General features: G+C 40.7%; 1 protein-coding gene across 1 annotated transcript in view; it reads right to left on the reverse strand.

The window, feature by feature from the left end:
• The window catches only part of MTHFD1L (methylenetetrahydrofolate dehydrogenase (NADP+ dependent) 1 like), a 179,952-nt gene that overhangs the window by 103,090 nt on the left and 62,048 nt on the right, over window positions 1-14,814 (reverse strand). The window contains exons 18-19 of the mRNA XM_072140896.1: window positions 13,119-13,259; window positions 8,283-8,351 (exon numbers count right to left, since the gene is read on the reverse strand). Coding sequence (XP_071996997.1) covers window positions 8,283-8,351; window positions 13,119-13,259 — 210 coding nt within the window. The remainder of the gene's footprint in view (window positions 1-8,282; window positions 8,352-13,118; window positions 13,260-14,814) is intronic.

Below are 14,814 nucleotides of genomic sequence, written 5' to 3' on the forward strand. Positions count from 1 at the left end.
GTATAAGATTATTCTCATTTAGCCCTAAAATGTACACATTCAGAAGGAATGTGAGGCAAATATACATCCCAAAATTTTTGGCCTTCTTCCAAGTACGGCAATACCGACTTGTGGATGTCAACTGCTGTTTCGTCGCACAGCGATGTCCAGAAGAGAGTTCGTGCTATTAAGTTTTTGGAAGGCCAATTTGGCTACAAATGTTTTGTGGTGCCACAGTGTATTTGAAGAGCCCCTGAAGTACAGTACAATAGAAACCCCCCAAAGATGTCACCATTTAGGAAAGTACACCACTAAATTAATTTATCTAGGGCTGTAGTGAGCATTTTAACCTCCAACATGCTGGCAAAAATTTAATACAAAGTGAATGGTACAGAGTAGAAATTGTCTATTATTGGCACATTTGAGAAAAAAAATGCAGACTGGGCACACAGCAGGGTGGAGAAGGGAAGTAGCGAAATTTAGCTTTAGGACCTTCGTTTTCACAAGTTTAGATTTGGAGTGAATGTGATGTTCGCAGAGCCCATGAGGTACCAGTACAATAGAAACCCCCAATAAATGACAACATTTTGGAAACAACATCTCTCAAAAAAATTAGCTTGGGTTGTGGTGAGCATTTAACCCCTAACGTTCTGAAAAAATCTAATGCAAAGTAAATGGAGTAAAAATACCCCAAAAATCATTCTGCGGCAATAGCCCATATGTTCCAATAATCTATAGGATGTGACACAACAGGGCTCAGTAGGGAACAGCAAATTATAGATTTTGGAGGACCATTTTCAGTAGACTGGTATTGGGCTGCCCCTGAGGTACCAGTACAATAGAAACCCCTGAGAAGTGACCCCATATCAGGAAAGGGCACTCCTCAAAGAATTTATCTAGGGGTTATTATGAGTATTTTTACTCCCCAAGATGCTGGCTAAAATGTAATTGCAAGGTGTAGAGCAGGGGTCTCAAACTCGCGGCCCGCGGGACAATATTTTGCGGCCCCCACCTGCATGGAGAGGGCAGGTCGCGCTGCATGGAGAGGGCTCACGGGCCGAGCCCTCTCCATAGCCGGTAAGTCTTTGCTGCATATTGCAGCAAAGGCTTACCGGTAACACCCGCGATCGGTGCTAGTACCGATCGCGGGTGTTTTCACAGCGATGGCTGCCGGCAAAGCTGTCGGCAGCCTCAAAAAGAATAGCGGCGCATGGGCGCCGCCATCTTACCTGGGATCGCCGCTCCCCGTGACGTCATCGGGGGGCGGCGATCCGTCTCCATGGTAGCCTCGGGTCTTCCGAAGACCCGAGGCTATTTCGTTTTAACCCCTTCATTACAATGTGCTGATAGCACATTGTAATGAATGAGGAGGAAAATCCCCATATATTGCCATACTGTAGTATGGCAGTATATGATAGGATCGATCAGACAACCTAGGGTTAAAGTACCCTAGGGAGTCTGAAAAATAGTATAAATAAAAATACAAAAAAGTTAAAAAAAAAAAAATGATAATAAAAAAACCTAAAATTTCAAATCACCCCCCTTTCCCTAGAACTGACATAAATATAAATAAACAGTAAAAATCATAAACACATCAGGTATCGACGCGTCCGAAAATGCCCGATCTATCAAAATATGATAACGTTTTTTCAATGCGTTTAACCCCGTAACGGAAAATAGCGCCCAAAGTCGAAAATGGCACTTTTTGGCCATTTTGAAAAATATAAAAAATCTATAAAAAGTGATCAAAAGGTCGTACAGTCCTAAAAATGATATCATTGAAAATATTATCAAATTTCGCAAAAAATGACACCATCCACAGCTCCGTACACCAAAGTATAAAAAAGTTATTAGCGCCAGAAGTTGGCAAAATCAAAAAAATAATTTTTGTACAGAAGGTTTTAATTTTTGTAAAAAACATTATAAACCTATAACAAATTTGGTATCCCCTTAATCGTACCGACCCAAAGAATAAAGTAGACATGTCATTTGGGGCGCTCAGTGAAAGACGTAATATCCAAGCCCACAAGAAAATGGCGCAAATGCGTTTTTTTCATCATTTTCATTGCATTTGGAATTTTTTTCCCGCTTCCAAGTACATGGCATGGAATATTAAATACCATCACTATGAAGTGCAATTTGTTACGCAGAAAACAAGCCGTCACACAGCTCTTTACGTGTAAAAATAAAAAAGTTATAGATTTTTGAAGGTGGGGAGTGAAAAATGGACATGAAAAAACAGGAAAGGGCCCGTAACCGGTTAATCCCCTTCCCTCCGGTACTTGAAGAAGATGAAGTCGCCGCTCTGAACGCACTTGGTGCAGGTCAGAGCGGCGACTTCATCTTCTTCGATGGGAGGCAAGTACCGGGGGGGGGAGGGGGGGATGGAGTGTCCTGGGCTCAGTGCGGTAGGAGCTTGGGACCCCTCGGTGCACAGGACGCGTTCATAGAGAGAACACGTCTCCCAGCATGGGGCTTTCGTTGCGCTGGGAGACGCCATGACATTTGAATCTGAATAATGATATTTTGTAAGCGCATTTTGTGTGGAAAACTTGATGCGGCCCAGCCTTACCCACAATCTACCTCCAGCGGCCCCCAGGTAAATTGAGTTTGAGACCCCTGGTGTAGAGTAAAACTTGCATTGAAATTTATCAAATATGCCATTGTAGCAAGTATTTTGCTCAACTCATCCCACTGGAGACAAACACCCCAAAAATCATTATGTGGGTTCTCCCAGGTATGGCAATACACATTTTGTGGCAATCTACAAGAAGGGGAAAAGGCAGGGCTCAGAAAAAACAACTGCGATTTGCCTTTTCTTTATTCCCCATGTAGAGCACACCCTGCATCTTTTATGTCCTTCCCTTTCTGGCAAATTGGGGAACATCTCCTGGAAAGTGCTGCCCTCGTACAACACATGTTGTGGCCTCGCTTCCAGAAGTACTGGCACACCCCCATTCCCGGTATCCAAATATCAAATACTTGACTACCACCTCCACCTCTTGAAATTTTTCCGGTGCCAAAATACAACACCATGGGGGAAACCTAGCATAAACTTATATATGAATAAGGTTGTGTAGTACTAGCACTCGGCTGATTTGTTTGCTGGCCTATATAGAAGGCTGATGCACATTGTGATTTTTACGGTTTCCATGATTTCCTATAATGGGAGCGGATATCATATTTGGCACTAAATACATAGCGTGTGCACATAAAGTAGCTGTAATTGGACTTCGGAGAAATAATTAACCATGTGATTCCACCTATACAGTTACCAATTATATACAATATATTCATTGTTGGGTTTTTTACCCTGTTCAAAACCAGGCCTATTCTGGCCTTAAAGGAGTATTCCCACAAAGACAAGTTTCTTATATGTACTCAGAATAACACATTCTCTAATTCACTGATATTAACAAAAAATGCAGCATTTTACAGATATAAGTCCAACCTGTCTATCAGTCCTGGTGTACACAATTTCAGTTTCCTCTAGACACAACCCTGTAACTTATGAATTAGGGTCGGGTGACCGCCGTCTTGGATTTCTGTGCGACTGCCTTGCTTTGGTGTTTCTGTGTCTCTCTGCTTTGACCCTGTAGCCATGCCCCCTGCACGGAGCTCAGACTGACTCCCATATACTGATCACTTCCTGTCAGCACATCGTGAGCAGAGAGCAGCTCCAAGGAGTTAAGTGATCTGTGAGAAGAGGGGAGGCAGGCACATCTCTGTGGGATGTAGCAGAGCTAAAAGTGTAATTGTGTAAAAGTCCGTCAGCCTCTGTGTAATAGGCATCATGCATCTCCTCTCTGATCTGTCTCCTCTTTCTATGTGTCAGTGTGTTAGTACAATGTCAGAAGCCAGATAAAAGTGCAGATACACTTGTACCCTGGTAAAGTAACCACACTGTCACCCCACAAAACTAGTTGGATAATAATGCGTCTGCTTAGAGAGTCCCCGCCCACACTCTGGGATTTTGTATTGAGCAGTCGAGGGAGTGATACTAGCTAAAACAGTAATAAAACTGAGTAACGTTGAAAAGTAAGGGATTAAAAATGATCTTTATAGCGTTGACATCACTAGGGGATTGAGATGTGAGAATGTTCTTTCGTGGGAAAAACCCTTTAACCCCTTAACGCTCTGCGCCGTAGCTCTACGGCGCAGAGGTATAAGGGATGTATGAAGAGGGCTCACGGGCTGAGTCCTCTTCATACAAAGGTGGGGGTTTTTGCATATTGCACAAAACCCCCACCGCTAATAACCGCGGTCGGTGCTTGCACCGATCGCGGCTATTAACCCCTTCAACGCCGCCGGCAAAGTCGCCGGCGGCGTTTAAAAGACGGCGGCGCGCGGGCGCCGCCATCTTTTTTCCGATCGCCACGCCCCCGAACGTCATCGGGGGGGCGGCGATCGGTTGCCATGGTAGCCTCGTGTCTTCTTTTGACACGAGGCTATCTGGCAGCTGCAGATTCGTTACAATGGAGCCAGTGGCTCATTGTAATGAATGTGCTGCAAAAATGCCATATATTGCAATACAGAAGTATTGCAGTATATGGTAGGAGCGATCTGACCATCTAGGGTTAATGTACCCTAGATGGTCTAAAAGATAGTGAAAAAAAAAAAAAAAAAAAAAAGTTTAAAAAAAAAAAAAAATTAATAAAATATTAAAAGTTCAAATCACCCCCCTTTCCCTAGAACGGATATAAAACATAATAAACAGTAAAAATCACAAACATATTAGGTATCGCCGCGTCCCAAAATGCCCGATCTATCAAAATATTAAAACGGTTACAGGCGGCGGTGACCTCCGAGGCGGGAAATGGCGCCCAAATGTCCGAAATGCGACTTTTACACCTTTTTACATAACATAAAAAATGAAATAAAAAATGATCAAAATGTCGCACAGACCTCAAAATGGCAGCAATGAAAACGTCGCCTCATTTCGCAAAAAAGGACCCCTCACACATCTCCGTGCGCCAAAGTATGAAAAAGTTATTAGCGTCAGAAGATGGCAAAAATTTTTTTTTTCTTTTTTGTACACATTCGTTTAATTTTTGAAAATGTATTAAAACACAATAAAACCTATATAAATTTGGTATCACCGCGATCGCACCAAACCAAAGAATAAAGTAGGCATGTTATTTGGAGCGAAGAGTGAAAGTCGTAAAAACTGAGCCCACAAGAACGTGACGCACGTGCGGTTTTTTTTCAATTTTTCCACATTTGGAATTTTTTTTCAGCTTCGCAGTACACGGCATGTTAAAATAAATAACATTACGGGAAAGTAAAATTTGTTACGCACAAAATAAGCCCTCACACAGGTCTGTACACGGAAAAATGAAAAAGTTATGGATTTTTGAAGTTAGAGAGCGAGAAAAGAGCCGGAAAACCCTCCGTCCTTAAGGGGTTAAAGTCCATCAAAGCTCCCAACTGTTATAATAGCATCTCACAGGAAAACACAAGCATGGAAGCTGCAGCTTAGGCCTCCAGGACAAGATTGAAAAGGTTAAGGTTTTTTTTTTTTTTTTTTTACTTGTTTTAAACACACAATGCAGCATAGATTTATTTATTTATTTATTTTTTTAATAAAGGAACACAGGCGTCATTATCTATGTACATTATGATCTTAATATAATAAAACTCAGGGCCGCATTTGCTATGAGGCAAAATGAAAACCCCGCCTCAGGCGGCAGAATGCGGAGCCCTTTAAAGAGCGGCAAAATTTGCCACTCTAATGTGGACGATACGGGCGCCCAGTGTTGCCCGAATCACCCAGCAGATAGACACAGATGCGATTTACATGCGGAGCGACGATATATCCGTCTCCTGGCGTTGCTCCGTTCCATGCAGTGACACAGGTGGCAGGTGATGACGTCACGCCACCTGTGTCACTGAGTGAAGCCGCGGATGATGGAAGACTTGTGAGAAGACAGGAGCACCCTGACTCGAGGGGAGTATAAGTTTTATTATTTTTCACAGACAATTAAATCCAACTAATAAGGGGTGAATACTGCTATAACGGTGTGGATGTGGGGGACTTCTATATATATTTATATATATATAAACCAAAATGTTGGGGGGGGGGGTCTGTATTAATAAATTAGGGGTGTTGTATATTAATTGATGTGCTGTGCATGATATAATTCCAGTAGAAAAAATATATTTATTTAGAAGGCATGTTTTATATGTGTGGGAAAGTGTGGTCAGAGGGGTATATATTATTTAGGAGCAAAGAGTTATCCAGGAGACTTCACTGTAGGTTACTTTGCTTTTTTTAGGTACGCTGGGTGGAGATGCTGCACAGGCATAAATACATCTTGCCATGAATTTAGCAGTGATAAGTCATGGATTGGAGAACTTGGAATAAAGTCCTTCTGATGGAAGAGATTGTCATCTATAAGGTACTAGATGCCACTAATGACTCCCAGAACCTGTAGCCAGTCACACAGTGTCAGTGAGCTGCCTGTGGTGATGTTAATTGTTAACAACTTTGTAAAAGTTTTCAGCATTTACTGAACATGGAGCGGGCAATGGAACGGGGGAGGGTAGGGGAGAGAATTTTAATATTCGCCTCAGGCAGCAAATATGCCAAAAGTGTTAACTGACGCAAAAAGCACAGTGAAATTATCCAGATCAGCAATAATTATGAGATGTATCAAGAGAAGCTTAGATACTCATGACACAGTTTTGGGTGGACCACACAGAATATTGTGTACAGTTTTGGGCACCAGTGTATGAAAAGACATAATATAACTGGAACGGGTGCAGAGAAGAGTAACTAATATTATTAGGGGAATTGGGGGGACTAGAATACAATGAAAAATTACTAAAGTGGGGTTATTCAGCTTAGAAAAAGACAGCTAAGGGGAGACCTCATTACAATGTAAAAATATTTGAATGTACAGTACAGAAATCTTTCCAAATAACTCTTTATACCTAGGTCTGTGACCAGTACAAGGGGGCATCCTCTACGCCTAGAAGAGAGGCGATTCTACCATCCCTATAGGCAGGGATTCTTTGCTGTGAGACTACGGGACTCTCTGTCTCAAGAGCTTCAAAGCGGAAGCTTTGGAAATGTTCAAGAGGCCTGGATGCCTTTCAGGAGAGCAAAAATATCACAGGTAATAGGAAGAAAACATTTGTTTAATCTTAACCCCTTAAGGACGCAGGGTTTTTTGGCTCATTTCTCGCTCTCCAACTTCAAAAATCCATAACTTTTTCATTTTTACGTGTACAGACCTGTGTGAGGGCTTATTTTGTGCGTAACAAATTTTACTTTCCCGTAATGTTATTTATTTTAACATGCCGTGTACTGCGAAGCTGAAAAAAATTTCCAAATGTGGAATTGCGGGCTCAGTTTTTACGACTTTCACTCTTCGCTCCAAATAACACGCCTACTTTATTCTTTGGTTCGGTGCGATCGCGGTGATACAAATTTATATAGGTTTTATTGTGTTTTAATACATTTTCAAAAATTAAACGAATGTGTACAAAAAAGAAAAAAAATTTTTTGCCATTTTCTGACGCTAATAACTTTTTTCATACTTTGGCGCACGGAGATGTGTGAGGGGTCATTTTTTGCGAAATGAGGCGACGTTTTCATTGCTACCATTTTGAGGTCTGTGCGACATTTTGATCATTTTTTATGTTATGTAAAAAGGTGTAAAAGTCGCATTTCGGACATTTGGGCGCCATTTCCCGCCTCGGAGGTCACCGCCGCCCGTAACCGTTTTTATATTTTGATAGATCGGGCATTTTGGGACGCGGCGATACCTAATATGTTTGTGATTTTTACTGTTTATTATGTTTTATATCCGTTCTAGGGAAAGGGGGGTGATTTGAATTTTTAATATTTTATTAATTTTTTTTATTTTTTAAAAACTTTTTTCTTTCTTTTTTTTCCCACTATTTCTTAGACCATCTAGGGTACATTAACCCTAGATGGTCTGATCGCTCCTACCATATACTGCAATACTACAGTATTGCAATATATGGCATTTTTGCACACTATACATTACAAAGAGCCACAAGCTCAAACGAAGACCCAAGGCTACCATGGCAACCGATCGCCCGCCCCCCCCCCGATGACGTTCGGGGGCGCGGCGATCGTAACAAAGATGGCGGCGCCCGTGCGCCGCCGTCTTCTAAATGCCGCCGGCAACGGAGGGGTTAATAGCCGCGATCGCTTATAGAGCGTTAAGGGGTTAAAGGTCGGACTTGATGAAATTGTGTTCTTCACAACCTTATCACTAGGATACCATGACAACAAAATCTTGAAAAAGTTGTTGTTGAAAAGGTTCACTTACCTCCAAGGTCTGCATCAGCGTTGGTTTTATTGCATCTTTCATCAAGACAGCTAAAGCCCCAGTAATGCCCTGAAAACATAGAACATTAAAATAAGAATTTGGCATTAAACACTGTATTTAAGAAGCTGCCAACTGAAGAAGTGTTAAAACAAAATATAAAAATCAGTATATATTCATAGCATTGAATAAAGATTTACCACAGATGGAGAAAGTTTTTGATAACAATTTCAATGACACCCGTTTCATGCTGCTGGCTTCTTCCTAGCCTGGAGAGATATCTGGTATGTTTAACATTAGATTCAGATTCAGCTATTCCTGATGTGGGTGGGAACTTCCAGGTTGTGACATAAGATCCGGGCAACGAAGTCAAAACAGGACAGCATTTATGTAATTGGCTGATCTGAAGCATGTGATGAGTGACATGCTTCTGACATCACTGAATGTCCTTTGCAAAGCACCATGTACTTTCAAATGATGCAGGACAGCTTGTTTGCAATTGGCCGACCTAAACCTTGGATGAGTCACATGATTGTGACATTACTAGAGGGCCTACAGCTCCTCTCAACAAGCCTCCCATCTTCACTAGCTGCACTATACGGTTTCCCATGGCAAATGGAGATTAGCCTGTGGGACAAGGCAAAACCTCTGGTATCTGGTAACCAGCTGCAGCCAATTATAGTAAATTAAATTGCTTATTTTTGCTTAGTGAACAGTTAGGCAAAAGTTTTTCTACTTTACACTTCAAATATATTGTATGATATCCGTCCATCACCTTTTCCCAGGTTCAGCTACAGATGCAGAGGATGCATGTTCTTCTGTAAACTGTAACCTCCGTCTCCCTGCAGCTAGTTCTCCATTCTGCCTTCAGCTGACCGTGTACTGATCCAACCTAACAGCTACATCTTTGAAACGTTGGCCAGTTCTTGCACATCACACCAAGATAAAGAAGTTTTCATGAATTCGATCATTTTGATCATCCTTAACCCCTCAGATCTTTACAAACGTGTTGGAGGGTTATTTTATTCACTAGGTAAAAATGTCTTCTCAGAGGGCTAAAATACAATGCTGTGGTTGGTCCAAGAGTCACGGACCCTGCACTGACCAACCACAGTACCGAGGACAGTGATATATGATGCAAGGAGTCTATACATCCTTGTATCATATGGAAGTTCCTCCTTGGACTCCATGCTTCATATACAACCATGATGCCCGGAGAACGGTCTTCATCACGTTGTCCGGTCTGTGATTTCCGAACAGCAATTTTGAATTCCAGGTCTGGGTTATGACTCTAAAATTGTATTCCTTTGACAGGTTATGTCTGCCAGAGGGGCAACTACTTTTACAGAGGTTCCTACTGTTCTAGCTCTAAGAGGACACCTTTTCAGCCCACCAAGGCTTTCAAAAGAGACTGGTGTGCTAGGCAAAATTATTATTTACACAAAGATGTATAACTTGGCAACAGTGATATTAACTAATATAATTATTTTTTAGGTTCCCTATGCTGTATGAACCCTCGGGAGTCTGATCACTTATACAATATTCTGCAATACTACTGTATATTGTCAATGCACTAGCAACGGCCAATAATCGAACACTCCAGGATATGCAGGTTGTTTTCAATGCAACCTTTACACACAATTTTACAAAGTTTCTCTATATGTGTACCTTTCCCCCAAGGTTTAAGAAAAAAAATACTGTATTGTATGTATTATTTTGAAGTACATGTCATTCACACAATGCAGAATAGAGAAATGGGAGCTCCGTCATCTGGTAGCACAGACATTTTTCTTGAGCAATTGAAAAAAACACACACAACCCCATTGTTATACTGAAAACAAGGCCTTGTTAATTTTATTGGAATAAAAACTCAGCTAAGCTAAGGAATTGTTACAAGTATTGTGTGCTTTTATTGCGGTGGTTACTCACTGTGGTTAGCTAATCTATTTTTGATTTGCTGATAATAAAAAGAAATAATAAAAAAAAAAAAATTAAGAACCATGTGATGCAAGGGTTAAAATTACATTATTATTATTAAAACATACAAAAATACAAAGGGGGTTAAGAGTTGCATATGGAAGAGTCAATATTAAACTAGAAAGGAAATCCTCTGCATGCAGCCAGAGCACATGCTTTATTAAACAAACTTGATGATATTTGGTTAATATATCAAGTGACCATTGAGCCCCTAATCTATATCAGATCCAATTCACTTAATTGATACAACAAGGTGGCAGCCGTCAATCACATTCCTCTCTAATAAACACAACTCCCAGCAGATCTGTACAGAACTGTTTATTAAAGGGAAAGAATTTGGCAGAGGATAAGAAATAAATTGGCGAGAACCAGATTATTTCCAACGGTGGGTTTCATACTTTGCAGCTAAAAAGTCTAAATTTATTTTTGGTAAAAATGAAAGGGAAACATATAAAAATGGAATTAAGATATATACATTTTGGTTCTCCAAAGAATATACCATAATTCAAACAACTGTTGGAAATAAATCCAAAGAAAACAAATAGAAACAAGATAAAGCAGAAACAATGAGCACGCAAGGTTTGAAAAAATGGTTTTTATGCTGAGCTGTACCAGAAAGCTCGATAATACAGCACATGGAGAAATGAATGGTCAGCCTTATAACATCATTGTAGCTTTCAGTGTCACACAGGTTTCTATTAAGCAACTTAATTATCGGTAGTTGTATCTATCCATCTATCCATCTATGGGCAGCATTTTACAGAGTAAGGAAAATTTTATATAATTTTTAAGGAAGCATTTCATTCATTTAAAATCTTTCCCTTGTTGTTTCTACTTATGGTTGTGCACCTAGAGATATCGATTTGGCAAGGTCTATGCAGCGCTGCGTAATCTGTGTGCGCTATATAAATAAAGAATTATTATTAGAATTATTAGATAAATCGGTCAAACACTAAGGAGCAGATTTATCATACACTAGCGCCAACACCACACAGGCCACCAAAGAACCACTGATCCATTGTTGGCAGCCAGTGAAATGCACACGTGTAGCATAGAGTGCACGACCACATGCATTCGAAATCTGGTGTTTTTTTGTTAAAATACATTATTTAACCATTGTTCCAGCTTGTTACTTCATTAGTTATTTGAATCCGTTATTGTGAACCAAAACCAGGTGTGGAGACTATACATAAAGATACATAGATATTAATTCAGCCATTCATGGTTTTAGCTTCCAATCACTAATAATCATTGCAAAAAATAAAAAAAGGGCAGTATAAAATTTTACCCCTGGATGAAACTGCTAGGTGAAGCACTTGTGGGAGAGGGAAGTGCTCCTGCACAGCATAACAGCCTGCGAAGCTGCAGCTTGGAGGGCAACCTCTGCCAGAGCCATTCAGGTTCATTAGCATAATTTTAAAAGTTAATTTTAGAAGGAAGAAGGCCATGGATAACAAATATAAGAAGAGTACAACAGTCACGGTGCCTGGATCTATAAATAAGTACCTATGGTTTATCATGCACATAACTCTGGCTACACAGACAAGTACATACAGCTATATTGACAATGTAGCATGCACTTTTGTGTCATCGCCAGCCATTGTTTTCAACAGAGGGCAGCAATAATGGGCAGCGCTATGCTGAATGAGAGTGTCGGTGAGGTTTTGAGTCGCCTTTAACATACAAAGTAGGAGTTATCAGTCAGTATGCCAGAAAACTGGCGTACAATCCCTAAACAGGTGCAATTCCTAGCGCACTCCTGTGAAATGCATCTACTAAGGGTGTTTGTGGCCTAGAGGGAGGTGAAGGAGGCATTCACTGTGGTGGAGTGGGGCATTATTACCCTGTGCATGAGCACTACCTATAGGTGGGACCCCCATTCTCCTATTCATTGGTGGGGGCCCTTAAGCGCAAGATCCCCATAATCCGGCCTGGCCTACGGCCATCAGGAAGGCCACATGAATGTTCAATAAAGGGAAATAAGGTCACTACCTGAAAACTTCCAACCCTGTAATAACACAGATTGTACAGTTGTTTTAATAAATATCTTATCAGTTGTTGCCAGAGTCTCTGTATATTGAGATCAAAAGAGGAATAAAACTAGTTTTTTTATGGCACCACAGTTAAGGGGTTTTCCAACAATAGAAAAACAAACAAACAATGTTGTAAAGTATATGTTCAAAACAATAAAACAAGTGAATAAAAAAAAAAACGGCTTCATCATGTGAATGGAGTGGTACAAATGGCAAGAATGGTAATATGCATGGTCACTCCAGTCACTTCTATTGCTCTGCCAGATATCACCTTTTAGCAGCTCAGTAGAAATTTAGAAATTATCATCTATGTATTTATGTATGCAGTTGTATGAAGTTATACAAATTATATACGTATTCCATTTGAGGAGAATCCCTTTATTTTTGGTAACCTAAAATTTTTTAATGAAGACTTGTCAGGTCTTTTTGGGACTGCAGGACCTTATGGAAATGTAGGTTAGGGTCCCAAATTAACCTTTTTGAAATTTTTAAATGGAAAAAAGTTTAAGAAAATAAACTTAATACTTACCTAGATGTGTGTATAATGAGGCATCTTGCAGTATCCCCGGGTTATGCTCCGCCAGGGGTAATGTTCCGGCTTCACTTGCTGGAACACGCAGGAGTAAAGGGATCGAAGCAAGTATAAAAGTTTTTTTTTCTTTTTACCCAAATTCGTAAAAAATCATACAGGGTAATTTGGGACACTACACCACCCACAGGACCTTATGGACCGGTGGTTTAGTGTCCCAAATTACCCTGACAGGTTCCCTTTACGTATAATAAAAATATTTCTGATGAAACAAAGCATTAAAAAGTGAAAACCCCTTACCAGATCTTCTGCTGTCACAGGCTGTCCTTTTTTGTCACTGGCTACTACCATCCTTCCAAATCTTTCCTTCATATCGTGAAGGTTGTTGGTTAAAGCAAGTATAGCCATGATCTCACTTGCCACGGCAATGTCATACTGGGCCTGCACAAAAGTTTCAAAAGATTTAATAGAGAATGAATGTTACACATTAAAAGGGTTGGTCCGGGGGTTGAAAACATGGCTGCTTTTTTCCAAATACAGCAACAAATCTGGGCATGGTTTGTGCTGGTATTGTAGCTTATCTGTACGGAAACGAATGAGCTGCAATACAAACCAATATTCATGGTCAAGAGAGTTATTTTAGGAAGCAAGCAGCCATGTTTTTCAACCTCCCTTTAAGTCAATATGTTCTATAGACTGACTTGGTGACAATGTCTGTACATTATAAAAGCACTTCTCGGATACTTAGAACAGCTGTGGTGAAATAAAAGGATATATTTTGGTAATAGACAAAATAGACCTGTCACCACATTTGCACATATACAGCCAGTGACAGGTTCCTATGGAGCCCTACTCACTTACTGACCCCCTTCTTTTAGCTAAAATTGTTTCACTTACATCCACATAAATCACCTTTTATCTTATATTACCTGGAATCAGAGAGGGGCCTGTCCTGCTTGGCCAACCCCTCCCATCTAATCCTGTCCATGCCTTATGCCTCCAACTGGTCACAGTTCATGTCATGTGACCAGACTGACATCTCAGGTACCTTAGCCTCTTAACAGTAAACTGTACCCCATGTATGTATCTGACCACATGAAGTCACAGCAGCATCCATGGACTTCTACTCATCTCCATCCTCCATGGACGCTGCTGTGATTTCATGTAATCACATACATAGTGTACAGTTTGCTTTTCTTAGGTGAAGAACCTGCGATGAGGTCACTGGTCACATGTCATGAATGTAACACAAGCTTATTCACACCTTATGGGGAAAAGTGAAGCAGATCAGAGGGATTACAGGCTATACAGAATATACCCCTTTATGGCATAATGGGACTCTTGGGTCAATTTGCTAAAATAGAGGACAGCGAGTATTGGATCTCGGTGGGTTTGGTTAAATTGTCCCAGCAATGAGAGGATGGTAGCATTAATTAATTTCAGCAACTGCAGGAGGAGCTATCCTTACCGCACAGCAGCTTCTATAGGTATCTACAGATGCGCCATGCATTTGATGCGGGGGGCGGGGAGGATGGGGTGGAAGGGGCTGTTTTTTCCTCAATTGGGGCACTGTTGGTGTTGTGTTGTATTGGTTTCTTTAAAATGTAAAAATCAATAAAGATCAATCTGGACCACGTGAAGCTGATGAATACAGTACGGCAATGCTTTTTAGAGTGGAAGCAGGGATTCCTTGCATCATAGATTGGTGTGATGCAAGGATTCCCAATCCTGAGGTGGTCAGCATGTGGCACTTTGCATGGTCCATGATCACATACTGTTTGTTTAAGCCCTTATATGTATATTAATCGAATTTAACCTGCATTTTGGTTACCCCATTGTAACCGGTCTACTGTAGGATTGAATGTGACTAATATATAACACTGCTTTATAATAAGTTGGATTCTGACTTTCCCAGAAACCCTATAAATAAAGTGAAAGAAGCGCCATATCCTCTTCTACAATACATATTTTGCAGGAGGCATTATGAGGTCATAGA

Source organism: Engystomops pustulosus, chromosome 3 (assembly GCF_040894005.1).
Source record: "Engystomops pustulosus chromosome 3, aEngPut4.maternal, whole genome shotgun sequence".
Classification (NCBI taxonomy): Eukaryota; Metazoa; Chordata; class Amphibia; order Anura; family Leptodactylidae; genus Engystomops; species Engystomops pustulosus.